Below are 25,644 nucleotides of genomic sequence, written 5' to 3' on the forward strand. Positions count from 1 at the left end.
CCAATTTTGCTGTTGTCTTGTTCCATCCGTCCTGATGAATGCAACATCTCCTCTGTTGAGAAGGCACTGCTACTTCTGCCGCTGCTCTGTCCCCATCCTTCCACCCCCCATCATGCACTGCTGCTATTCCATCAGGCTGAAAAAGACTGGGAGATGGAGAGCAATGCCATTCCACTGGCTCTGCTGAGAAACCAGCTCCTTTTGGCTCCTCCTCTCCCTCTAAGACAAGCTGTTGTCTGCTTGTTTTCCTCTTCCTATATCACGGGTGTCAAACACAAGGCCCGCGGGCCGAATCCGGCCTGCCAGACCTCGTCATGTGGCCCGTGTAGCCACCAGCGGCTGCCAGCCTTCACCTTTTATTCTCCCCCTTTTTTTTTGACACAAGAAAGCCGCCTCTTCAGCGCATGCGCGGCAGCCTACAAGCCAGAGAACGTCTGCCCTCTAGCGGCGCCGGCCGTTCTACACAGGAAACCTCCACTTTACATGCATTCAGGAAACCTCCACTTGTTTTTATATTGAGCGCATATTGAGTCCTATAGATACAACCGGCCCTTTGAGGGTGACCAAACTGCTGATGCGGCCCCCGATGAATTTGCGTTTGACACCCCTGTCCTATATCATCCCAAAGCCACTTTGACTTTGGTGTCATGCCTTTTAGATTGATTTTATGGCGAAAGAGCAGGGCAAAAATGCTTTAAGACAATAAATGAAATAAACAGAGGAAGTGCAGCAGCAGTACTCAGTGGATCACAACGGGTTTTCATCTTTCTTTTGAGTGAAGCTGAGCCAAAATACACCCCCTGCTTTAATTTCAGTGATTTTTCAGGGAGGGAAACTGAGGCCTTCCCAGAAGTAGCAGTGTTTCTCTCGGTGGCTGACAGAGTGTCAACAAGGGGTTGTGTGTGTGGCCAATTTACAAAAGGCAGAACCTAAAAGGGGGACTGGATAGGGCTCTTTTTATGACAGAACCTCCGGCTGTTGGATGCCTCCATTATGCTGCATGAAGAAGTGCAGAGCCATGAGGTGGCTGAGATGGAGGTGGTTGCCTGCCTTTTAAGAAGTAATGGAGAAGGAGACCAGTTTGGATTTGATATCCCGCCTTTCACTCCCTTTAAGGAGTCTCAAAGCGGCTAACATTCTCCTTTCCCTTCCTCCCCCACAACACTCTGTGAGGTTAGTGAGGCTGAGAGACTTCAGAGAAGTGTGACTAGCCCAAGGTCACCCAGCAGCTGCATGTGGAGGAGCGGAGACGCGAACCCGGTTCCCCAGATTGCGAGACTACCGCTCTTAACCACTACACCACACTGGCAGTCCAACCAGGAATCTCCAAGCACATTACCATAGTAATGTCACAGACCTGCCTCCTGCCGGGAGTATCAGTTGTTATTTGCTAGTCTGTCCATAAAAGGCTAGCTCTTCAATTCTGTTACATGTTGGGGGGGGGACCACTGCAAATCAGGCCTTAAAACTAAACCAGGAGGACCACTCAGAAAACATTGGCATGTAGTGGACTAACAATGACATCATCTGGATGGCTCTGTTTTAAAAAAACAGAGTGAACAAGGGATTGCAATTCTGGACCAATATTGGTCAACAGGGCTAGAACGAAAACAACCAAAGTCAGTACAACAAAAACAATTCACCCTAATTCTTCCAAGTCCACTTCAGTAAGAAGGGCAAGGCACAAGCTCTCAGTTTCATCCAGCAAAGAAACATTAATACGAACTGGGCTTAAAAGAATGCCAGCATCACTGATGCAATAGTGAACTAGTTGAAGTGGGAAACATGGAAGAAAACAGTTGCCAGTTCTGTACGTCACAGGAATTCCATTATGGTAGCATAGCCAAACGGGAGACTAATGCAAGACATACATTTTTCACTGTCATACTTTCTGTATGGTTTGCAGTCCCTCTGTGCTTGTTTATTGTTACTATTTTAAAAGAAAAGTAGTATCAGTTTGCCTTTCAGATAATCTTTTGGGACTTGATAAGAAGATAAAACGTGTTGCTTTCCATGTAGCAGGCAAATAGGAGACCCACATATTTCTATTGTAAAAACCTGATAACTGGTGGTGGTGGTTGATACTGTTGTCATCAACACCATTTTTAGCCTGTCTTTCTGTCTGTAAGAAGTTTAGAATAATAATAAACAGTAAACTCTCGATAGCTAACACAAGAAAAATCAACGTTTATTTTTTAAAAAACCCACCCAAATCAATAAAAAGTATAAAAGATACAGCCAGATGAAAGCAGTGAACAGCACCCTTCAAAAGCCTGCTGAAACAAAACAGCTTTGCTTACAGACCAGCAGTGATATAACCATGTGGACTTAAATGGGGAGGGTATTCCACAAAGTAGACACCATTACCAGAAAGCCCCCTGCCCATTCTGGGTTCTTTGGCAACATCATTGGCAAAGCATAAACTTTCAGATGGGCTCCAATACTTGTTGCAAATTCTTCACCACTTCTGCCTGGTCATCCTAGTTGCTTCCTTGCCCGTAAATCTCTGGGAAAAATAGGAAGTTTGACCAGGCTGTTGTCAGCAGGAAAGGCCGTTTACATGATGTTATGTTAACCACTCACGTCAACCTTGTTTTAACAGGGGAGCAAGAGCTAAGACAGCCAGGAATTCCCTGAGAACACTGGAAACCTAGTGGATCCGTTGAAGGCTACCCCACACCTGCTCAGGCTGCAAGTCCCCAGTAGTCAAACTTTCAGGGGTTACTCTCTGCTCAGAACGTTCTTTCGCAAAATTCGGAGCCTTGACATCACCACATCCCAGTCTGCATAAGCCCCCTCAAGGTGACGGGATATCTCTGTTCCTGCTTCATAACTCTGCCGACCGTGAAGTAAACGCCAGTTGTCAAACACTACTATTTCACCTATAAATATGACGAAGGGTGCGTTTTAGAATACAATTAGTAGTAAACATGTATAGAGTTTTTGAAAATGTGATAGACCAGGAGAAGTGAGAGACCAGGAGAAGCCCGGCCCAAGACATTTTGGCACCTGAGGTGAACCACAAAATGGTGCCTCCCTCTCTACCAGGGAAACAAGGGTGAGGGAAGATCTACATCAGGAACCGGGGGGCGGGGAGGAGGATATATATCTACATTGGGGTCTGCTGCCCCTGTGGATTCTGCCACCTGAAGCGGTTACCTCATGAGTGGGTCAATCCTGCTCATAGCTGACAATGCTTTGTGTTAGTGAAGCCCCATCAAGGCATTTTTTTAAATGGATGTGGCAATGCATATATAAATAATACAAATTTATTGGTTTTTATTGCACTAGCCAAATAACATCCAAAGAAGGAAAAGAAAGGGGAAAACACACACACACACACACACACACCAGTCGCTACATAGCTAGAGAGGAATGACAATAAAGTTTTGAGCAGACCCAAGAGTAGGAATGTTGGAGAAATTCAGTGCAGTTCACATTTTTAAGGTGAATTTTCCCATTTCATGAAAAAAAATGCAAATTGGAAAAAAAATCTCTCTTTCAAAATTCACGCCTAACCTATTTTTGGTATTCAATTCTCTCATCAAGAGGATGTGTACAAAATTGTATATATTGCGGAAAATGACATAAAAATGCAAGAGAAATTCCTTGCAAAAAATGTACGTAAGTCAAAATTGCATGCAATGTGTATATTAGAAGAAATATGCACTAAAATGCTGGTGAATTCTTTTTTTTTAATTGCAACCTATTGAGGAAATGCAATGAACTGTATTTAAGACTTTTAAAAAAATGGTAAACTGAGAGAAACCACAATTGGCAGATTCTTCACTCCTGCATAAGAAAATTGCTATTCTTGCTACTGAAAGCATTTTGGCTTATTATGCAGTTACTTTACTTACCTGGTTTCATTTTGTAGATGCATTTATTATCCTTGCTGTTTAATAAATCAACATAGTCCTTGAGAGCAGCATAAAATGGTTTTACTTTCTCAGCAGGTATATCAAATACTGTGTCTCTGGTTGCATTGTTGAAGTTGATACGAACCACTTCACCTTTCTCATCCAAACTGTTGAGATATATACATAGGGAGAAAAATGTGCTGTCCTGAAACTATTTCAACAGGTTTGGTGTAAGAAAGCATAATTTGTATGTTATTTGAAATTGTTTCATCTTATAAGGCTCCCATAGCAGCAGTTCTTCACTACCATGCAGTGCTTTACTAAGGGTTATGGTAACAAAAAGCAGAATTAAAGATATAAAGATAAATTTCTCTCCCCCCCCGCAACTCTCCCCACCAAAGTGTATTACAACTTAATACATCTAATAGTACAGACTTTTTTTTTGAAAAAGCTGTTGTTTTTTTCTTGTCCACAAGATGGCAAGCTCACTTTTTGTTACTGAAATGCTGCAAAATGATAGCTGTTGCCTGTAATTCAAGATTAAACAGCTAGGCAGTGCCATCAGTACAGGATGATATTGGTACGGTATAATCAGATGCTTCTTTGTTACTTACTCTATAATTTTTTGTTTGGACTGCATGGAGAAATCGCAGTAATCAACCCCAATATCTGTGAAGTCCACGTAGGTGGAGGTCAGGATTTGGAAGGCTTGAGGGTTTTGTTCCTTAAGCTGGTTTGCTACATGAAATCCATCCACAACTTCACTTTCTCCCCCAGTAGAAGTCTGTTTTATACAATGGAGTAACTGAATCTGTAACAAATTAATGCCACGTTATAACAGGCACCGATCTAGAAATGTCCCCTTTCATAGTCATCAGTTTATTGTTGTGGACTACATTTTTATTTTTAAAAAATCATTTCAACTCTGAATTAGCTTTGCTTTTACCTATTGCAAACACACCCTAGGCCTTCAGGATGGGCTGGACTAGATTTTTTAAAAATTGAAAAAGATTCTGACTCAGTACAGCTTTACGCCTGTTTTCTACCAGTATTGCTCCAGTGGCAAATGGTTATAATACTTAAAATGAAATCTGGATCAGGCCTAGATCATCCATCATATGCACAGATAAGTATGTGCCATCACTTTATCTCCATTTCCTGGCAGGAGAAATGCCATTTCAGTGCAAACACAAAAACAAAAACAAAGCTGGCTAATAAAGGTAATGAATGGGCCTGCTGACCAATAGCCATTATACTGCTGCTTGATTCGATTTTTTGCAATTGCTCCTGAAAAATGTGGGGGCAATTGTATTCAGGTAGTTGCAATTACTCTAATTAAAACTGAGACACTGGGTATGTTTATGGTGCAAAAATTATGGGGAGCTTTATAAAAGACTCCTAAGTCTAATCATGCTGTAAAACGTTGGGTTAAGTGAATATAAAACTGCCTAAGCGCTGATTTCTGCTCACTTGATGTTCCTACAGGTAACACTACTAATCACCTTTATCTGCAAGACTGTGGGAGGAAATCAGTGCTGTCTGCCCACGACTGCGGCAGTAGCAGTAAGGAGTAGGACTGACTAATGACTGCATGTGTCAGCTTTCATGGCTTCAATGCATTCAAACCAGCAGGGATAGAACCCAGACCTGCCCAAATTTGGAGCTTTCCTGGAGTCCCCATTATTTACTAAAGTGGGGCATGGTATAGGAGGAAGGGGTCCAGAGGTAACAGAGCCTCTGGTTAAGCCATGGAAAATGGAGTTCCATTTAGGTACTACTGTGAGAATGCACAGCAGCATCCAGCGACATGGGGAAAGTAGAGCTACGTTTTCCATTGTTCCTAGTGGCCATGCTCACTATTGCTTTCCTTGTGGCAAGGAGTTCCATGGGCGTGCTTTCCTCAAGAACTGACCTTTGCTCTCAAGATACTGTGACTCAGCCTTTGGGCAGAACTTGCTGATCCAGAGACTCTAAGTCAAGATGGTTTTTAAAAATATATTTTCCTCCTTCTGAGCCCACCCCACTGTAATCACCTTCTGTAAATTCTTCTCCAGTTCTCTCTTCACACTCGGCTTATACTTTATTCCTCCTCCAGCTGCCAGTTTCTTTCATCCCTCCTCCCTATTCCTTTTACATCCACTTCTTCCCCCTATAACTGCTTTCCTTTCTTACCTCTTTCCTTTCGATACCCAGTTTATTGATTTATAACATTATTATTTGACTAATAACAATGAATGGTTAATATCTATTACATTACGTCACTTTCTAATTTCCTTCAGCACTTTCTCAGGCCCTTTCTTTCTCCTCAGAGGAGGGAGACCTCCCTCCATCCCCTCCTTCCCAACTAGCTTTACTCAGTATGCAAGGAGTTCCTGGTGCTGGCATTGGCTCAGCCAAAAAGCCAAAGTACAGCAGGGCAGGGCAAGCAAGTGAGGAGGCACTGGGCAGGATGTGGCCCTGAGGCCCACCTTGCAGCAGCCCAAGGTTCACTGGTGAGTCTCAGCCCACCATCTGAAAAAGACTGTTGTGACGGTGGGGCGGGAGAAACGATATTTTTGGAGTCACTTTTTGCTCCTCTTTGCAAAACATTTTGGCAACATTTCAGAAAGCATCGTAAAATTAGGCAGACTGAGAGAGTGTGTAGATGGCAGATTGCTTCCAAAAATGAAAAAAAGGACAAAACAAAACACCATTTCTGTTTCCTAAAAGTATTTCTGAATTGAAAAAAGATTGTGGCTAACATCATATGGCAGTGTGTGATTCTTGGCACATGAGACAGTGAGCTAAGCTTCTCACATGAGGGATACCCCTCTGTTTCCACGCCATACCCGCTTGTACAGCATTGAAATGAATTTTCAAGGTAGCGCAGTGAAAGATCTGGCACCTCTTTAGAAGCACATGACGCTGGACTGCTCCATTCATTAATAACATGATTGCTACAAATCGTCTGAGGGCCTTGAGCAAAAGTTTCCGACAGCATCTGTGGTCTGCACATTAATCTCCCGCCTGTGCTAATGCAGACAGAAAGGCAGAGCTTTTGTCACCATGTCATAAGTTCAGTAGGTTATTCAAGCGCTGGACAGACATGTTTTTTCCATGTTCTCCAGTGAAACGCCTTTGCTTCTCGACAAATGGATGCTTTCTTGTGGGCAAGGGAATTTGAAGGCTGCCCTGCCCCCACTGCACATTTCTCAAAGCTACAGGTGAATGCTCAGTAGCCTTTGATTTAGGAGAGTTGCTTTGTCTACATGAGCCTTCCACAACCTGGTGACGTCCAGATGTTTTGGAGTTTAACTCTCATCAGATCCCCTGGGAGACACCAGGTTGTGAAAGACTGGTCTACACCAGTGTTTCCCAAACCTGGGTCTCCAGCTGTTTTTGGACTACAACTCCCATCATCCCTAGCTAGCATGACCAGTGGTCAGGGATGATGGGAATTGTAGTACCAAAAATAGCTGGAGACCCAAGTTTGGGAAACACTGGTCTCAACACAGAGAACTTGTTGGAATCAGTATAAGCTCCACCAGAAAGTGTATTCACACTGTTCAAATTGCACTTCTGCAGACTTATTGGCAATCAACAGGGGATTATAAGACACTGTTGGATGTTGATTGTATGCAGTTGGCATGTGGCTGTGGGACCTGGTTAAGGTCACATGAGACCACTCTAAAGATCTCTCACTTTTTCCTAGTGGGAAAGCGGTGTTCAGTGATGAAGGTCCTTGTTCCTCTGAAAACTTCTCTGCAAACAGAGCTCCATCTTCTTCTCAATCCTGTTCCAACATAGATACAGGACTACTGGCTTAGACCATATGAAGTTTCAGCTGTTGAAAAGATCTTGTAGTTGTTGCTATTGTGCAATTAATACTGTCCTCATTTTATTTACAGATGCCTCCCCATCTCTCGCAGTTTGTAAGATCTACCACCCACTATGGCATCAGAACACACAAAGCTGAATCATAATTATTTAGAATCTCAACTTCTGTTTTCTGAGGTTCTCATGGGTAGCTAACATAGTTGACCTCCAGATACTGGTGGAGTACAGTTTTCATAAGCCCAGCAAAAATGGCCAATTCTCAGGGATGATAAGAATTTTAGTCCCTCAACATCTGGGGGCCTCATGCTGTCTACCCCTCTTGTAGATTGTTGAGAACCAACTGAAGCTGAATCCAGAAAGAATAACATAATGGGTGACAGGTTGTATGACAAACTGGTGGGATGGAATAGCATCTGGAAATAAACTTTGGTCACTGAGAATAAGGGAACAGCAGCTTGATCAATAGCTAAGTGATCTTTTCAACAACTAAATTCTGCCTGAGCTTACAAGATAATGATAGGTAGAAAAGTAAATAAAAAATATGGACAAACACAGGTTTCAGATAAGATGGTTTTGGATAGTTCCTAGTTCTCTCCTTGCCTCACTAGACAGCAACACTGCATATAGGAAAATTGCTTCCTCTTACCCCAGGCGGAAACTGAAGAACAGGGTAATCAGTATGAAAACTCAGCTTCTCAGTTGTGTAAGCCACATTGTTCGCGTCCGCTTTGTCTTGAACTTGCCATGTGGGCCTTTATAATGAGCAAGAAAGAAAAAACAGAGTGGTTGGAGAAAAATGTAATAATCTACCTGTACATCTGGCTACTTTAAAAAATTGGCGGGTCATAAAATGTGAGTCACCATTTTTATGAGATGACTATTTTAGAACCACAAGAGGGGACAAGAGGGGAAAGGGTTAAAGCTCTCTTCCCTGCTAGCTATAATCTTGATAATTACCAGTTCCCCAGCAGCTCCTATTTGCATTTACGCATTTAATGTCATGGCTAGAAGAGACATTCCTCAGTCTCTCTTGCATAGAAGGGAATACTTTTTAATATCACACTTGTCGATATGCTGTTTCTGGAAGTACTTATAAGTTCATTTTCATCAAGCGGTTAAAACTGATCAATCTAATCAATTGATTGTCTAAACACCAAAGCTTTAAGCATTATAAGCGCTCACTTGGAGTGTCTAGATGCCCTGCATTTTTCAGTGAAATTTAAGTTTTGATATTGCTTGGGACATCAAAGGGCTTCTTTACAAAACTTGCCTTTCAGGATAAAACAAATGCGCCAATCAAAAATATTGAGCTATATACACATCTCATTCGTTCCCCTTCCAAGGTAAGAGCAGGCTGCACAATTTATGCTCCCTATTTCCCTCTGCATTTCCCAAGATTAATGAACTAACATGAACAAGAAAGAGTGCCTTTGCTGGCAACAGGGACAAGATTAAACAGGGTGAAATGGTTGAAATACAAGGGAACGCAGAAGACGACAACATATTGCAATGCAGCCAAAATATGAAGCAGAGGCCAAGACTGAAAACCACATTCTCTGTGTTCAAATAAACTTTGGGTGATGGAATCCCGTCAATATCAAAAGCATAATACATAGATCAGACATTGTTTAGGAAGTGCCTGTCAATATATGCAACCCATGTCGTAGCTCCAGAAAACAATTTAAAAGGAAATATTTAACATATATTTGGTGTAGAACCAATATTCAAGACATTGCCCACTGAAAACAGAGAGAATGTTTATTTTATATCACACCTCAACTAAATATTTATCTGTTATTATTTATCTGTTGTTATGTGTTCAAGGATTTGAGTCAGATCTAAAATCTGCAAGCAGAAATTCTAGAAAGATGTGAATGGTAGTCACAAGACTATTTAAATGTAATGGGGAACGCCATATGATTGTATGGTACATTATGTACTCAAGAGAGTGTGAGCTCAATTCTGAAATATGACAACCTCAACCACATTTCCACCCTGCTCAATTTGTATTATGTCATCTGGGCTTGATGGTACGTTTGGCCTCTTTAATTAAAAAGGCTCCAAAACAATTTACTGGTTCCCAAGAAATTTAACCCTTGTGACTTGGTTGCTTCTGAGGAAAGTTATTTAAAGAGAGTGATAGCTTTCTTTTGTTTTGTTTAATCTGCTTGCATCCTGTGCGATTAATGCACTGGAACATTACACCCATGCTGGGGGATACAAAATCAAATGCAGCCCAGTACAAACTTGGAAGATTAACAGAGGAAGCTGTAACTAAGAGGCAAGGAACCCAAAGTAAAGATGCTTGAAGAAAAGAGGAATGAAGTAATGGAGGAGACAGGAGTTGGAGGAGGAGGTTGGAGGACCCAAGGAGAAAGGAAAACTCCATATTAGAGGGCTGAATAATGCTGGTTCGTGGTGGGTGAAACACCAAGATGTAATTCTGGGGGATATTTTCTTCCAAGGCAGTTGCTTTTTCCTGTATCCTAATGCTACTTATCATGGGTGCTGTAAGTCAGGATCATTTAAAGTCATCTAGTAGTGTTGTGTTGGGCATCATATGATCTCTCTCTCTCTCTTTGTGAGCAACAGATGATGATTATTATTTTTCTATCTTACAGGAGTAGCTCCAACAAGAAGGTACATGAATGCATCACTTATTGTACTTTCACCCTCTTCTGCACAGAATGAACTGGCTCTCAAGATGACCAATGATAAAGTGCAATATATAATGTGTCCCATATGTTTTTAAAAAATACAAACAGCAGAAAGATCCACAGATATGCTTTGTTTATTGCCCTATTTGTATCATTGTTTACTTTTATATATGCTTCCAGAGTACATCATAGTTTATTTTTGTATCTGTGAGTCTGTTTTTTCTTGTCTAAAGATGATCAGCCAGATCTTCCTTGCAAGTATGATTTATTGTATAGCAACTTGTTTTGATTTTTGAAATTTAGGAACCCAAATCTTGGGTTTTGCTTAAGCATGCTATCAAACACAGGTCTTCAACTGGTGTTGGCCTGAAAAAAGGTGAATGGCAACAGGAGCACTGCCACTGTGCAAAAGTTGTCCACGGGTCTGCTAGGCTATAAAGGCAACATTTCACAGTTGGCTTCTATCTCTGTCCCTTTTCTTTGGCGCAGAGGGGCAAAGTCATCTCCAAGAACCAGCTTTTATTATCCACACAGGCCCCTGATTTCATCATGTATCCGGGACTCAAGTTCTCTGGCCTAACAATTACTTGTATCTAAAGTGCTTGTAAAATTTAACTACAATTCCACAGATCGGGAGGGTATGTTTTAAAATAATTCTTTAATTTTCCCCCTTTGACTTTTTTTCATTTTTAAAAAAGACAGTTCATTTGATCCACGTTGAAATTTGGGTGTGCTAAACTTTCCCTTTCTACAAATTTGCCAGCCTAATTAAATATGCAATTTATAGATTAGCAACTGCACAGTGGATGTGCCATAAAAGAGTGCATATCCATTGTCAATGTTTGTTTAGTTGGTCACCGGGACTAATTATCTGTTCTTTTTTCATACATTCTGGAAATGGCAACATCCCAGATTTTATTTGTTGTTGTCAATGAGCAGATAATTTCAGCCTAGCGAGAGGAAGGTTTTGTTGTTTTCCTTCAGTCATTCTCTTAGTACTTGGCTGAAACATTTACTTCCTCTGTCTTCATTAGCAAGCGACCGACTAATGAGAGAGAAGGATCTCCTCCACTCTTCTCAGCATCAGAGTTGGCTGGCCCTATCTCCTCCATCCACACCATACTATGCTTAGCCAATCCTGCATACACCAATACAGTATTCATGTGGTCTTGTACAAAAACATTATCAGGGGGAAGCAAATCATTGCTGCTTCTGGAAGGAATGTGACTCTTCTAGCCAAGCCTTAGGAGTATTTTTCTTTCTTCTGTTTATTTTAAATAGCTTCATCCGTAGAAGGGAGAGACATTTGTTGTTTATCACACTGTTAACTCTCTAAAGGAGATGCTAAAAATAAAAGAGATGTTTAGCTGGAATTGTTATTATCCGAGAGGCGGAAAACATGAAAGGTATTCTTTGGCTCCTTCTCCCCGATGTTCTGGATTTTGTGGCTAAAATAGTAAAATCTTTAACTAACAGAAATGGCAAAATTACAGATGGTAACATTCAAATGTGGCATGCCTTTTCTCTTCTGCTTCCCCCCACCCTATTTACAAGTCATCAGAGAGAATCAATCATCAGAACTGTAGATATTAATGATGGTTGTACAAACGTTTGTGTTGCAACAGATTTGCCTTAGGATTTGTGCAACTTTTAATGCAAGCATAACTCTGTGATCATCATCTGAGGTCCATCTTCATGTACCTACTCCACAAAAGGGCTGGAGGGTGGCAACCTGAGAATGGGGCTTTGCGGTAGTGGCTTCTCGTTTGTAGAATACTTTCTTCAGGGAGGCTGTGACATTAACATATATGAGAGAGTGCTGGAGGGGAAATAGTTAAATAGGTTGCACAGACAGGACCCAGGGGGGTGGAGTCAGTGGGTCTATAAAGGAGTCCTGGGAGGAGTTCGTTGGGAGTTGTGGGTGGGTAGTTGGTTGGATTTCATGGGTTGGCTGGTTGGGAAAGGCAGTTGGTAATAGAGATACAGTTAGGGCAGTTGGTCCTTGAGTGTGGGGAGGTAGCAGAGATAAGAGAGAGGAACATAAGACTAAGAAAGTAAAGAGGAACACCGTTTGGTATGCTGTAAAAGTTTTGTTTTATGTCTGAAATAAAATACACTCTTCTTTATTAATTGAAAAGCTGACTGAGACTGAAGTGATTTTACCAGGGAGGACCTGGTTGGTGGCAGTGGATTAGTGGTGTACGGGTCAACAGTCTGTGAGACGACTGGGGGCTCCGTATGAACGCCACAGAGGCTGGTCTGACGCCTTTCTTACCTATCTTACAAGGGCCTGTTGATTGGCAAAAAGTAGACCATGACAACTGAATAGGCTAGGGCAGCTGCAGAGAACCTATGGCCTTCCAGATATTACTGAACTACAACTCCCATCCTCCTGGGCCACTGGCCATGGTAACTGTGGCTGATGGGAATTGCAGTTCAGCAACATTTGGAGGGCCAAATGTTCCCCGTTCCTGGCCTAGGGTCAGAAGGCCAAATTGTTGAGACTGTTAGGGATCCACTAGTCTGAATTAGGAATGTCTAAATGATAACATTTTCATGCCAACCATTTTCTAGTGTGGTAGAGAGCTTTCAGCTTAGGACAGTGTTTCACAAACTCTTCTCTCTGGGCCATTTTCAGAATAAAAATTTGCTTGCGACCACCAAATTTCTTGATAAGAAATACATTGGAAAACAAAAACAAGTAACTTCTAGCAGTGCTTGATTTATATCATAGAACACAGCTATGTTAGAATATGATCATGGGACATCCCAAAAGTATAAATTCAGCTACATGAATTATCTGCAAACTATAATTATACATATGTCTCTTACATGTGTACCTTAAGTATGTATACAAACTCAATGAGAGGTGTGAGCTTTCTTTTGCAAGGTAATCTCATTTATATTAGGTATAATTTGGGACAAACTGTCATCTCCTCACCAACAAAAGGAAGCCTTTCTCTTTTCTGATCTTTCATATTTGTCAAAATTGAAAATCCCTGTTCATAACAATACAACATGGAGAACTGTAGAAGAATAGCCAATGCTATTGAAGAGAGGCATGGATACTTTCTGGTTGTATATCCCCCCAAAATATTACTATACTATATGTTTCTTTGATTGCCCATGAATCTTCCTGCCAAATAATTGCACTAGTTACTGGTTCAGTTCAGGACCAGGCCCCATTTAAAGCACTCTGCTGAATTTTAAAGCAGTTTGGGACCAGGTTACCTGAAGGACACTTTTATCTGCACTCTAAGTTCAACCTTCAAGGCCCTACTTGTATGTCCCTACTTGGGTAAGTGCAATCAGGTTGGTAGGCAAAAGGGACAGGACAGTGGTGTCCCCAGGACTGTGAGACTATATTTCAGCTGAAATTTGTAATGCCTTATCTTTTCAGGCCCTTAACTGGGCCCCTAAACTAAAGTTACCAGACGTCCCTGTTTCCCGGGGACAGTCCCTGGATTTACAAATCAGTCCCCTGACAAAATCCTATCATTCCTACTGAAGTTGAAAAGTGTCCCCGGATTCATTGAAAAAAAAATCTGGTAACCTTACGGCCTAAACTGCCTTCTCTTAAATAAGAATTTCATTGGTTTGCTGCATAAATTTCCCTGAATTTCTGGAACTGCTATAAATTTGTATAATTTTATCATTCTAACCGGATTGAACGTTTTGTGATTAGATGATAGAATGGGGGGAAACAGTACACAACGGAAACTAAGGTGCAAAACCTTGCATTTCCGTCATCTCTGTAAAATATCTTGCTAGAATCTTGTACCACTGACTCTATCACTATGGAGAAAAATTAAAGCAAACTCATTCTGTGCCAGTGTATTGTATACTTGAAACAACTGGTAGGAAAGCTTTTGCACCACATAAATTTCTCTGGCTACATAACTATCACTAATGCAAAGAAAATGCTGAATTGATAGTAAAAGAATAAATTAGTATCTCTCTACTCCCACCCCTGGCGTGATGTCAAGCAGCAATATGGGTCATAAATCTGACAAGAGCAAGCATATGTAAAAGCTTTAACTTACCCATAAAATGTGAGGCGAAGGAATCCAATACGTTGCCCAAGTTTAAGCAGCTCTCCCTGTCTGCTGGCAGCTCCCGTTAAGAGCACGATCCCTGTCCTTTTAAGGGTGACCAGCCACTTGTATGCACTTTCATCACTGTGCAAGACCTCTTCAAAGGCCATAGTTGGCAGCTGAAGATCAGAACCCCAGTATTGACGTTCTGTAAAAGACACATTAAGAAAAGGGAACACATAAAGAAATATTAATGATTATTAGATTGTTAATGAGAAGTACTAATAGAGAGGTAGAGGGACCCCTGACCATTAGGTCCAGTCATGGCCGACTCTGGGGTTGCGGCGCTCGTCTCGCTTTATTGGCTGAGGGAGCCGGCATACAGCTTCCGGCTCATGTGGCCAGCATGACTAAGCCGCTTCTGGCGAACCAGAGCAGATCACGGAAACACCGTTTACCTTCCCGCCGGAGCAGTACCTATTTATCTACTTGCACTTTGATGTGCTTTCGAACTGCTAGGTGGGCAGGAGCTACTAATATAAGTACTAATTAATGAGAAGTATTAATAATATCTACTTATTACACTGTTACAAACTGGAGTCTATCATTAGGACACACAAAGCTGAACAACTCCATTTAAAAGAGGACTCTTTCAACCCCTCACAGTGCCGTTGTAGCATTTTGTTAGCCTTGCATGAAAACAATGCAGCCAATCTTTTTTTCTATGGCTTCCAAAGGGCATCTGCATCTGCCAAAGGGGAAAACGTTCAAAAAGTAACCCCTGGGACATTTCCCAGGAAAGAACTTTGCTCTTTTACAGTGTGCACAGAATGCTGCCTATTGTATAAACAGACACAAGCTTTAAAAGCAATTCTAAGAAGCCATTTGACTCTTGCGTTATGAACCCACCCAACTAAAACCCATCCAGTCTAGCTGAAGATATTTTTCTTTGTGTGCGCAGCACTCCAAATCTGCCTTGTCTCAGATGTTCGCAAGCTGAAGGTTTTCAAGCACTAAGTTAAGACGCAAGATGCTCCAGGTTCAGCCACTGTTACTGGAGCACAGGGAATGGAGGGGCTCAAAGAGCCTGTCTTCATGCTCTGCCTATATGCACCCCAAAGCATCTGGGTTGTCATTGTTGCAGACAGGATGCTGGATTAAAAATGGACCCTTCACCTGATCAGGCAGGCAGTGCTCTTTCTATGCTCCCATGGAGCAAAACCCTTGCACTTTCCCAGTTATTATTGTCTACTTTACTTTCAGCGATGCATGTGATGATCCAAGATTTCCCCTGGAATTCTTGGTTTACCATCAGATGGTCTAAAATTACTACTGGATCATGAATGGAAGAAAAGAGCCTTTACTGCAACTATCTATACAGCAGTAGCATAATGCAAGCAAAGATACACAGACCCAACAGAAGCAAACAAGCTAATTATGAGCGCACTGTGTGCCAGCACATAAGTACATACAGACGCCCCAAATGACTTGACTTCATTGCAAATTTTTCTCTTTTCCATTTGAGGAATTGATCTATAATAAATTCAGGCAGCCAAGGAAACTTGCTAAGCATCCTTTGCCAATTACTTGATTGCTAAGCAGTTAGATTATGACAGGGGAAACATATTTCCTACTGGTCTTCAGGAGAAATGAAGGACAAATTAAGACAAGGCAGGGCAGTTATAGTTGCCTTAGTCATGCATTGGGTGAAGATTAAGCCATTCTCCATTTACAGTGAAATCAAAGCACATGGACTCCCCCCACTCCCGTTGTGCTGGCTCCTCATGGTTTGTCAAGCCCAAATACCTCTTCTCTCAACCTGACTCTGATACCAGAACTGATCTTGATTGGGAGGAAAAGACTTGCATGGCAGACTGGAGGGGAAGTATGGGGTGGGCGATTCACTCCCCTGACTTGCACTCCCACCTCCTTCTTTATACATGAATGGAGCAGGCAATAATAATAATAATAATAATAATAATAATAATAATAATAATAATTATTTTATACTCCACCCATCTGTCTGGGTTTCCCCAGCCACTCTGGGCTGCTTCCAACAAAAGATTAAAAATAAATTAAAACATCAGTCATTAAAAACTTCCCTAAACAGGGCTGCCTTCAGGTGTCTTCTAAACGATGGGAGGGCCTTCCACAGGGCAGGCGCCACTACCGAAAAGGCCCTCTGCCTGGTTCCCTGTAACTTCGCTTCTCATAGTGAGGGAACCTCCTGAAGGCCCTCAGCGCTGGACCTCAGTGTCCAGGCAGGACGATGGGGGTGGAGATGCTCCTTCAGGTATACTAGGCTGAGGTTGTTTAGGGCTTTAAAGGTCAGCACCAGTACTCTGAATTGTGCTTGGAAACGTACTGGGAGCCAATGTAGGTCTTTCAAGACCTTTTAATTTAACTATTATGGCTGTCCCCAGGGGAAATGCTGATTGGCCCAGGATCCCCCCCACACATGGAAAAGCTCTGTGAGCATACATCAGAATGCATATAGACCTCTCTTTTGCAATTACTGAATATGTATCAGACGGGGAGTGTGGCACATAACCAGGCTTAGGAACACTTGCCCTGTCATAGCGTGCAAAATAATAAGTATGAAAATGGTGTCTTCTGCTTCTTGTAAAAGTAAAAAAAAATTATTGAGTTAAACTAGTTGAAGCAGATGAAAGACTAAGGAAAAGGAAATTAATTAAAATGACCCCACTATTCATGGAAATTTCCCAAAGGATCATCTCAGAGCCGGTCACTGAAAAGATGATCCACAATGAAAAAAATGTGTTTCAAGGATGTAGGAAACTACCCTGGATTATTAAAAAAGAAAAGAAAAAACCCTTAAATGACAATGGCTGTCACTTTTGAAATAGCTATTCCAAGCTGCCATGTGGAAAAGCTAAAGGAAGGCTCTAAGAACCATCTGCTTAAAATTGCTTAAAAGTAGAACCTTTCTAATCACAAAATTAATAATTACCCCCTGCTAAAAAGCAGAGTTTGCACTGCACATACGAACACCTTGCAAAATATTATCTGCTTGTTATCATCACTATCCTCTTGCCAAGCCAAATAAGATTAAATAATTAAGGATATTCTGTGAGTTCATTCAACGAAACAACAAGGAAAGACATCATTTAACATTCCAACTGCTACTGAGAAGTTACAGTTTGTGAGGACTCAGAGTGGTGGTTTGTAACCTACTGTGAATGGCTCCTCCCACTCCCTACTCCAGCTCCTACCCCTTGTGCTGGGGCAGGGGTGCCAACTTGAATAAAATATGGAGAGGGGCAGGTAAGGCCTGTCCAGCATAATCGATCATAAGATGTGGTGCACATATACCATTTGAATGGCAATACCCGTCAACTGGGGTAGGAGGGCTCAAATATTTTATTGGGGGGGGGGGACAAAGGGACCTTGGCCCCTAGGAGTTGGCTTCTAAGCTCTGGGGCAAGGGACCTTCTCTCAGCCCTTTGCCTGCCCTGGGATCTTCCCCAAACTCAGACCCAACAGCCCTCAATGCACTCAAACCACCTCCTTGGAACCTCAATCCAGTTCTCTGCCTTGCTTGCATGTTCAGAAGACAACCTACAGACAAGTGGAAAATCCACAGCTGAACTACGTGGCTGGACCTTTTCTGCAGAACATTCCTAAATCTACAAATGCTGTGGCAGAAGAAAATGGTCTCCAGTTCAATTATTAAAGGTAGCTATTAAACCCAAGTTCTGTTTGGGAAAACAGACCAGCAGCAATAACTCTGCAGGCGTTGTTCGAGCCCACCATAAACTTTAAAGTGGTGGGTACTCAAGATTTTAAAGTTAACTTGGTTATTTATTTCACATGCTGTTTCTTGTGGCAGGTATGCATCTCAGTGTAGTCAGCAAAAGCTGCCCCGAGCCGACGACTGCAAGTAGTAAGAACAATTTTCTCCATTTGCAAGGTTTGCACTTTCCAACCACAGCTAGCATGTCTGATTCCTCTGGCTTAAGCCTGTTAGAGGGAGAGTCCAAGAAACACAACACACACATCCTAATGTAAACCATCCACACAAACCATCTTTCTATCTGACTTTGTGTTTCTAAGAAGCTGCGGCATGACTGACAAGTTGCTGATTCCCCCCCCAAATGTTCCTAAAATGAAGAAAACACAGTGTGGTCCCTGAGGAGAAATGTAATCACACCTTATTAAATTCCTTAGCAAATCTGCTCCAACACACATTTTGCTTAGTGCTGGACTCAATAAACCGTGGTTGCTTCATTATAAACAAAGAATGGCTCTTCATGAGGGGAACGGAAAGTTGCTTCACAGATTAAGCCACTCTGACAGTAATAATTAAATTACAAAGCAAATCCAATAAAAGATAAATGTGTTTGCCTGATGCATAAGTCCTGTGAAAATTGATGGGTTCCACTGTATGCTTTATTTTCTAGTTTTTCTTGTCTTCCCTTATTTTTTTGATTTGGCTCCTGAGGTCCCAGGAGCAGAAGCCCATTCAATGGGATGCTTCCGCTGGTGGGAAGGGAAATTATTTTCATAGATTCCACCTTCTCCCTGCAGTTGCTTGAAGACTTACTCCAGAGCACTTGAGGACCCTCCAGAAGAGCGTGTGTGGCTACAGGGAAAAGAGGAATGAGTGAAAATCACCTCCTTTCTCCTTCCATGAGATGGAGCCTTAGCTGGATCAAAGTCTCTTCCACAAAGCCATTGTAACAAGGAGAGTTGGTTAGGCTTAGATCTGTAGTCCTCTCCACTACTGAAAAGGGACCCAGCCCAAGACATTTTGTGGCCTGAGGTGAAGGACAAGATGGCCTCTTCTTCCAATCCATGTACAGAACCTGACAACTGGTAGCTGAATATTACTTTAACACCGATGACAGGTTAGCTTCCATTCTCTACACCAAAGGGTAGCAGGCTAGTTTAGAGATAGCAGGCACAAGCAGCTCTGTCTTTCAACACCTCACCTTACTACTACTTATTACCACCACCACTCTTGGGTAAAGTTGTATTCATTTTCTTGGCCATTCTTTGTTTGCAAGCGCTCTACAAAATGAAAAATTACTACCTGGAAATGAGGGAAGAAGTGGTTACATCATTATGTCCATACTGTGACATTTCTTTTTTTTTTTTTTTTATTTTAAATTCCAGTTTATTTACAAAGAATACACAATTTACATAGTACAATTAAATACATGTGCAAAAATAAAGACCTATACAAAAAACAAGAAAAAAGAAAAAGAAAAAAAGGGGAAAAAAAACAAGAGAAGGAGAAAAGAAATAAAAAAAAACAAAAAAAAAATAAACCGTAATAAATACAAATACACATAACAGAACTTCCGTTCGACTCGGTCTCAGAATAACTAATTCTTATATTTTTTTCTACAGTATTACTAAAACCTACTACATCGATGACTTTAATTATCGTCTACTGATAAGTTACTAATTCCCTGGGTATTCTCAAAATAAATTAAAAATTTGTTCCATTCATCTTTATATCTGGCTGTGTTGTTAAATCTTAATTTCTCTGATAACCTCGCTAATTCAATATATTGATATAACCTTATTTGCCACTCTTCAACCGTAGGTAGATTAGGGGATTTCCATTTTTGGGCAATTAGGATCCTTGCCGCAGTCATAGCATATTGGACAAAGGTTTGGTCTGTTTTCTTTATTTCTTTACCAATCATTCCTAGGAGGAACAGCTCTGGAATTTTGGGGAAATTGTACTTCAATATTTTTTTCAATTCGTCATAAATTCGTGTCCAAAATTCCTTCACTACATCGCAGGTCCACCAAATATGAAAAAAAGTCCCAACCTTATCCTTACATCTCCAGCATGTATTATCCACAGTTTTATATATCTTTCCTAACTTTGCCGGAGTTAGGTACCAGCGGTAAACCATTTTCTCTAGATTTTCACGAAGCGCTACACAAGCTGTAAATTTTACACCTTTCACCCAGAGTGTCTGCCATTTATTATAATCTATATTATAACCAAGATCTTTCTCCCATTTTAACGTCGCTCCCTTCACCAGATCTTCTTTGGTGTCCCATTCCAGTAATTGTTTGTACATTTTAGAGAGGATTTTATCATTATTTTCTAGAATTTCTACCTGGAACCTTGATTTTTTCTCGCTCATCCCCACTCTCTTATGCTCGCCCCATAAGGCATTAATCTGGTGGAAACGCAGCCATTCCTTTATTTTATCTTTCAGCTCCTCATAGGGCTTCACCTTCCATCCTTCTTCTGTCTTTACCAAAAGGTCTTCATATGTACACCTTTCCTCAGTCATGTTAATTTTTTTGATTTCAATTATATTGGTTGGTGAGAGCCACCATGGGGTGCCTTTTTCAATCATTTTTCTATACCTCTTCCATACCTCTAGTAATGGTCCTCTGATTATATGACTGGAGAAACCTCTGTGAATCTCCCCTTTTTCTTGCCAAAGGTAGGCGTGCCACCCGAATCTAATATTAAATCCCTCCAAATCTAAAAGGTCTGTATTTCTGAGGGTGGCCCACTCCCTTAGCCAACATAAACTGGCTGCTTCAAAATAAAGTCTGAGATTCGGGACTGCGAATCCACATCTTTCTCTTGAATCTGTTAAATATTTGAGCTTTATTCTGGCTTTCTTCCCCTGCCAGATAAACCTGGTCAGGGCTTTTTGCCAGTTCTTAAAAAGGGACGTACCTTTAACTATCGGAATGTTTTGAAACAGGAATAGTAATCTCGGGAGGATGCACATCTTAATTGCAGACATCCTCCCTGTCCAAGAGAGTTTCAATCTATGCCAGGTATCTATATCTTTTCTAATGTCCTGCCAAACCTTATTATAATTATCCTCGACCAGGTTTATATTTTTTGGTGAGAGCCAAATTCCAAGATATTTAACTTTATTCACAATTTGGATACCGGTCTTTTCTTCCAAATTTGTTTTATCCTGTTCAGTCATATTTTTTACTAGGCTTTTTGTTTTCTTCCTGTTTAATCTGAAACCCGACAATCTGCCAAAGTCCTCCAGAAGTTCTATCACCCTGCCTGCGCTGTCCACTGGGTTCTCCACAGTCAGGACCAGATCATCGGCATAGGCCTTAAGCTTGAATTCTTTCTTCCCAATTCTTATCCCCCTCACATTATCTGCTTCTCTTATTCTGTTCGCAATTACTTCTAAGACCATTATAAATAATAAGGGGGATAATGGGCAGCCCTGCCTAGTGCCTTTCTCTATCTTAAAAGACTTTGTCAGATTGTCGTTTATAATCAACCTAGCCTGTTGTTCCAAATATATTGCCCTGATCCCTTTCATATAGGCGCCTTCAATGCCTGCTTTTTCCAGACATTGTGATAAAAATTCCCATGAAACATTGTCAAATGCCTTTTCGGCATCTATAAAGATCAAAGCTGCAGGGACGTCTATTCTCAAATCTAGGTATTCGATAATATTTAGAATGTGACGAACATTTTCTCTCTGGTGTCTGTTGGGAAGAAATCCAACTTGGTCTTTGTGTAGATACTTCATTAAAAGTCTCTTAAGTCTACCTGCCATGATGTTAGCAAAGATCTTATAATCATTATTAAGGAGAGAGATAGGTCTATAGTTTTTTATATCTGTTTTATCCTTCTCTGTTTTTGGAATCAAAGTTATATAAGCCGTTTTCCATGAGGCTGGGGCCTTCCCTCCCTGAAAGATGTTATTAAACACATCTTTGAGCACTGGAGCTAGATACTCCTCTAATATTTTGTAATATTTTATGGACAGGCCATCCGGCCCGGGGGCTTTCCCAATCTTCATCCTGCTAATGGCCTCCTTTATCTCATTTACCGTGATCTCTTCGTTCAGTTGTAGTCTATCCTCCTCTGATATATATTTCACTTCGTTTCTATCCAAATAATTCTTAATTTCTGCACTGTTTTCACTACCTTTTTCATACAGCTTTTCAAAAAATTGAATAAATCTATTTTCTATTTCCTCTGGGTCTTCTATGATGTTATCTTCCATTATTATTTTATTTATCACATTTTGTTTCTTCCTTTTTCTTAGCTGCCAGGCAAGTAACTTCCCCATTTTATTAGCCGATTCGAAATATCTTTGTTTTGTGAATTTAATTTTCCACTCTATCTCCTGATTTAATATTGCTGAGTATTGGGACTGGAGCACCCTGGAGGCTCGTGTGGCATCAACATCTGTTGGGTTTATAACCAGCTTTCTTTCATATTTTCTCAATTGGGCTAGAATGTCCTCTTTCTTACGTTCCCTTACCTTTCTTCTATAATTATTTTGTTGTATTAAGTGGCCCCTCAATACCGCCTTACTGGCGTCCCAGACCACATCTATGGGAGTTTCTTTGTTCAAATTTATATCTAGATATTCTTTTAAGGTACCTTTAATTCGTTCCTTCACCTCTTCATTATCAAATAGGTACTCGCACATCCTCCACCTATATTGTCCCTTCGATACACTTTTTATTTCTATATCTAAGGCACAGTGATCAGATATTGTCCTGGGGAGGATCTCACATTTCTTTACCCTTAACGTAAGTATTCTTGTTAACCAAATCTGGTCGATCCTACCCCAACTCTGATGGGGTTCGGAGTAGTGCGTGAACTGTTTAGAGGTGGGATTTTTGTATCTCCATATATCGATTAGGTCTAAATTTCCTTCCATATCACTAAATGATTTCGGCAATTTCCCCCTGTCCAGTTTCCCCTTCTTCTCACTCCTATCCCACTCCGGCACTGGAACACCATTCATATCCCCGAGCAGGATTAATTTATAAGCTCCCAACTCCAGTAGCATACTTTCAAGTTTCTCAAAAAACTCCGCTCTATTTGTGTTCGGGGCGTAAACCGTCACAACATTAATTTTTTCCCCCCTGAAATTTAATTGAATCCCTAGAATTCTCCCTTCTTCATCTTTACAAACCAGAGTTGGTTCCCACTTTTCTTTAACATATATTACTACTCCTCTCTTTTTTTTAACGTCCGAATTAATAAAATCTAATCCTAGCTTTTTATTCACCAGAATGTGTTTATGTTTCTTAGCAATATGGGTCTCCTGGAAACAAATTACATCATACCTCTTATTTTTCACAACTTTCTCAATTTTATTCCTCTTAACCTTCTCGTTCAACCCATTTACATTCCACGATAAAAGTTTTAGTGTCTGAGTTATTATTTACCTTTATCTACTTTTAAACCTATAACCGGAGTCACCGACTATGAGCTTTCGCCTTTGTTTCCTGGGAGCTCCCCCTCTTCTGCCGTTCCCCTTCCCACTACGGCCTCCTCCTCATCTTCATCTAAATCAGATGTCTCCTCCCCTCCTCCCCTCTCCTCTTCCTGCTGGGTCCTCATCTCTCCTTCCTCTTCTTCCTCTCTACTCCTTAATCTGTTCTTTACTTTTCCCAATTCTTTTTCATATCTTCTCAAAAACTTATCCGCCTCTTGAGCCTCCAGCAATCTAAACTTTTTCTCTTTATAGAAGAAGCTGATCCCTTCCGGGAACTCCCATCGAAATGGGACCCCAGTTCTCCTTAGGGCTGCTGCCACTTGTTTATATCCCTCTCTTTTGCGAAGTAGCCTAACTGGTATTTCCTTGTAGATAATAATAGGCCTTCCGTCAATTCTTAATCTGTTATTATAGCTCTTTCTCAGGACTAAATTTTTCATTTCCAAGGAGTTAAAGATCACCAAACAATCCCCCAGGAATTTACTCGCGTTCATATGTTTGGGCCTGGTCATTCTATATACATTAACTATGGTGGCCGCCGTCTCTTCTTCCCTTATACCTAGCCAGTTAGAAAGTTCCTTTATCATCTTCCCTCTTATATCTTCATTCCTATCCTCTGCTACTCCCCTGAATTTTAGATGTAACTGTTTTAACCGCATGTCTGCCATGGCTAGGTTATCCCAGATCTTGTCTTGAGAGATGCAAAGCTCCCCTAACTCTTCTTTTACCTTCAATGTCTCCTTTTTTTGTTCCCTCATCTCCTTCTGTAACTTTTTGTTGGATTCCTCAATCCTATTAGACTTAGCGGTAAGATCTTGAATTTTAATTGAGAGTTCACCAACTGCTCCTTCTATTTTCTTATCAATCAGGTCCTGGACCTCCCCTAGTTTATTTTCCATATATAATGTATTTTGCCTAAATTCCTCCTTTATTTTAGCCCACAGATTGTCTAAATCCTTGATTTCCTCTTGCCGCGACAGCTTTCTTTCTCCCGGTGTCCCTCCCCCTTTCTTCCCATCTCTTCCATCCCTTCCCGCCATCTCCTGATCTTTCCTCCTGTGCCCCAGCCTTAATTTCCTTCCCTTTTCACCCCTCCAAATAAGCACAGTTATAAACAGGGAGCGACAGTAATCAATAATCAGTAGTCAGTAATCAGCAATCAATCGTAACCCTCAGAAATGAACCAGAGAGATCAGTTTCCTGGCAGATTTAAACAGCCCCCTCAAGGCAGACTCTTCGTTATAAACTTCAGACGTCCCCGGAGTAAAAGTCCTATATTCAGTCCCGTAGGAGAGGTTGAGAAGGGGGTACGGAACTTCCTCCCGGCTCCCGACGAACTCTTTCCTTATCCGACTCCGGATCCGGTCCACTTAACCTGCCCGCCCTGCAGCACTTGGGCAGTCGATTGATAATCCAGTCGTCAAGTCTTAAAGATGTAGTCCCGGTTAAATCCAGTGAGTCCACTTTAATCCCATAAGATCAGCGTTCAACGTTCAAATTATAATAATAACCCAAATAATATTCGAAGTCCAGATTCCAAAAACCACAGTCGGCAACCAGGTCAGGATATAGCAGCCTTCTATCTCAGCTGCATAAAACTCCTGTCCCCCAGCAGTGTCCCGGCCCTGGGGGGGAGGGGGCTGGCAAGCACGGGGGTTTTAACGTCCTTCCCCCCTAAAGTCTGCTGCCGTCCCACCTCTAAGCAGTCCTTAAAACTCTTTCCGAAGTGGCTTAAACGCTCCAAGTCTAAATTATTAAATCAAAATTAAGTTATTAAGTTGTTAACTTGTCGGCGTTAAACACCGGAGACCTGCGTAACAACCAATATAACCAAAGCAGCCACCAAAGACGAACAGTGAAACTCACCGGGAACCAAGTAGTCCTTAAAGTCTATAAAGTCCAGTTCTATCCAGTTTTAAGTCCTCAAAACTAATTGTTCTTACTCAAGCAGATTCTTCCACATCCCCGTATATCATCGAGTTTCCATCTGCGCCATTTTATATCCTCCACCGGGCGAACTCCCGAGCACAATTCAAAAACCACCAGGCGCCTCCCAGCT

The 25,644-nt window shown here is 41.3% G+C and overlaps 1 protein-coding gene and 1 long non-coding RNA gene across 3 annotated transcripts in view; one reads left to right on the forward strand and one right to left on the reverse strand.

Moving 5' to 3' along the window:
* Positions 1-2,167: 2,167 nt before the first annotated feature.
* BBOX1 (gamma-butyrobetaine hydroxylase 1) overlaps positions 2,168-25,644 on the reverse strand; it is a 43,133-nt gene continuing 19,656 nt past the window's right edge. For both annotated transcript variants that reach the window (XM_083599280.1, XM_083599281.1), the window contains exons 4-8: positions 14,377-14,575; positions 8,323-8,428; positions 4,475-4,671; positions 3,861-4,027; positions 2,168-2,882 (exon numbers count right to left, since the gene is read on the reverse strand). In XM_083599280.1, coding sequence (XP_083455406.1) covers positions 2,722-2,882; positions 3,861-4,027; positions 4,475-4,671; positions 8,323-8,428; positions 14,377-14,575 — 830 coding nt within the window. In that variant the 3' untranslated portion in view covers positions 2,168-2,721. The remainder of the gene's footprint in view (positions 2,883-3,860; positions 4,028-4,474; positions 4,672-8,322; positions 8,429-14,376; positions 14,576-25,644) is intronic.
* On the forward strand, positions 8,435-10,438 carry LOC310756519. The gene is made up of 2 exons (XR_014544915.1): positions 8,435-10,094; positions 10,298-10,438. It is a non-coding gene; the product is annotated as an uncharacterized lncRNA (long non-coding RNA).

Source organism: Podarcis filfolensis (genome assembly GCF_964270895.1).
Source record: "Podarcis filfolensis genome assembly, chromosome: 1".
Lineage (NCBI taxonomy): Eukaryota > Metazoa > Chordata > Lepidosauria > Squamata > Lacertidae > Podarcis > Podarcis filfolensis.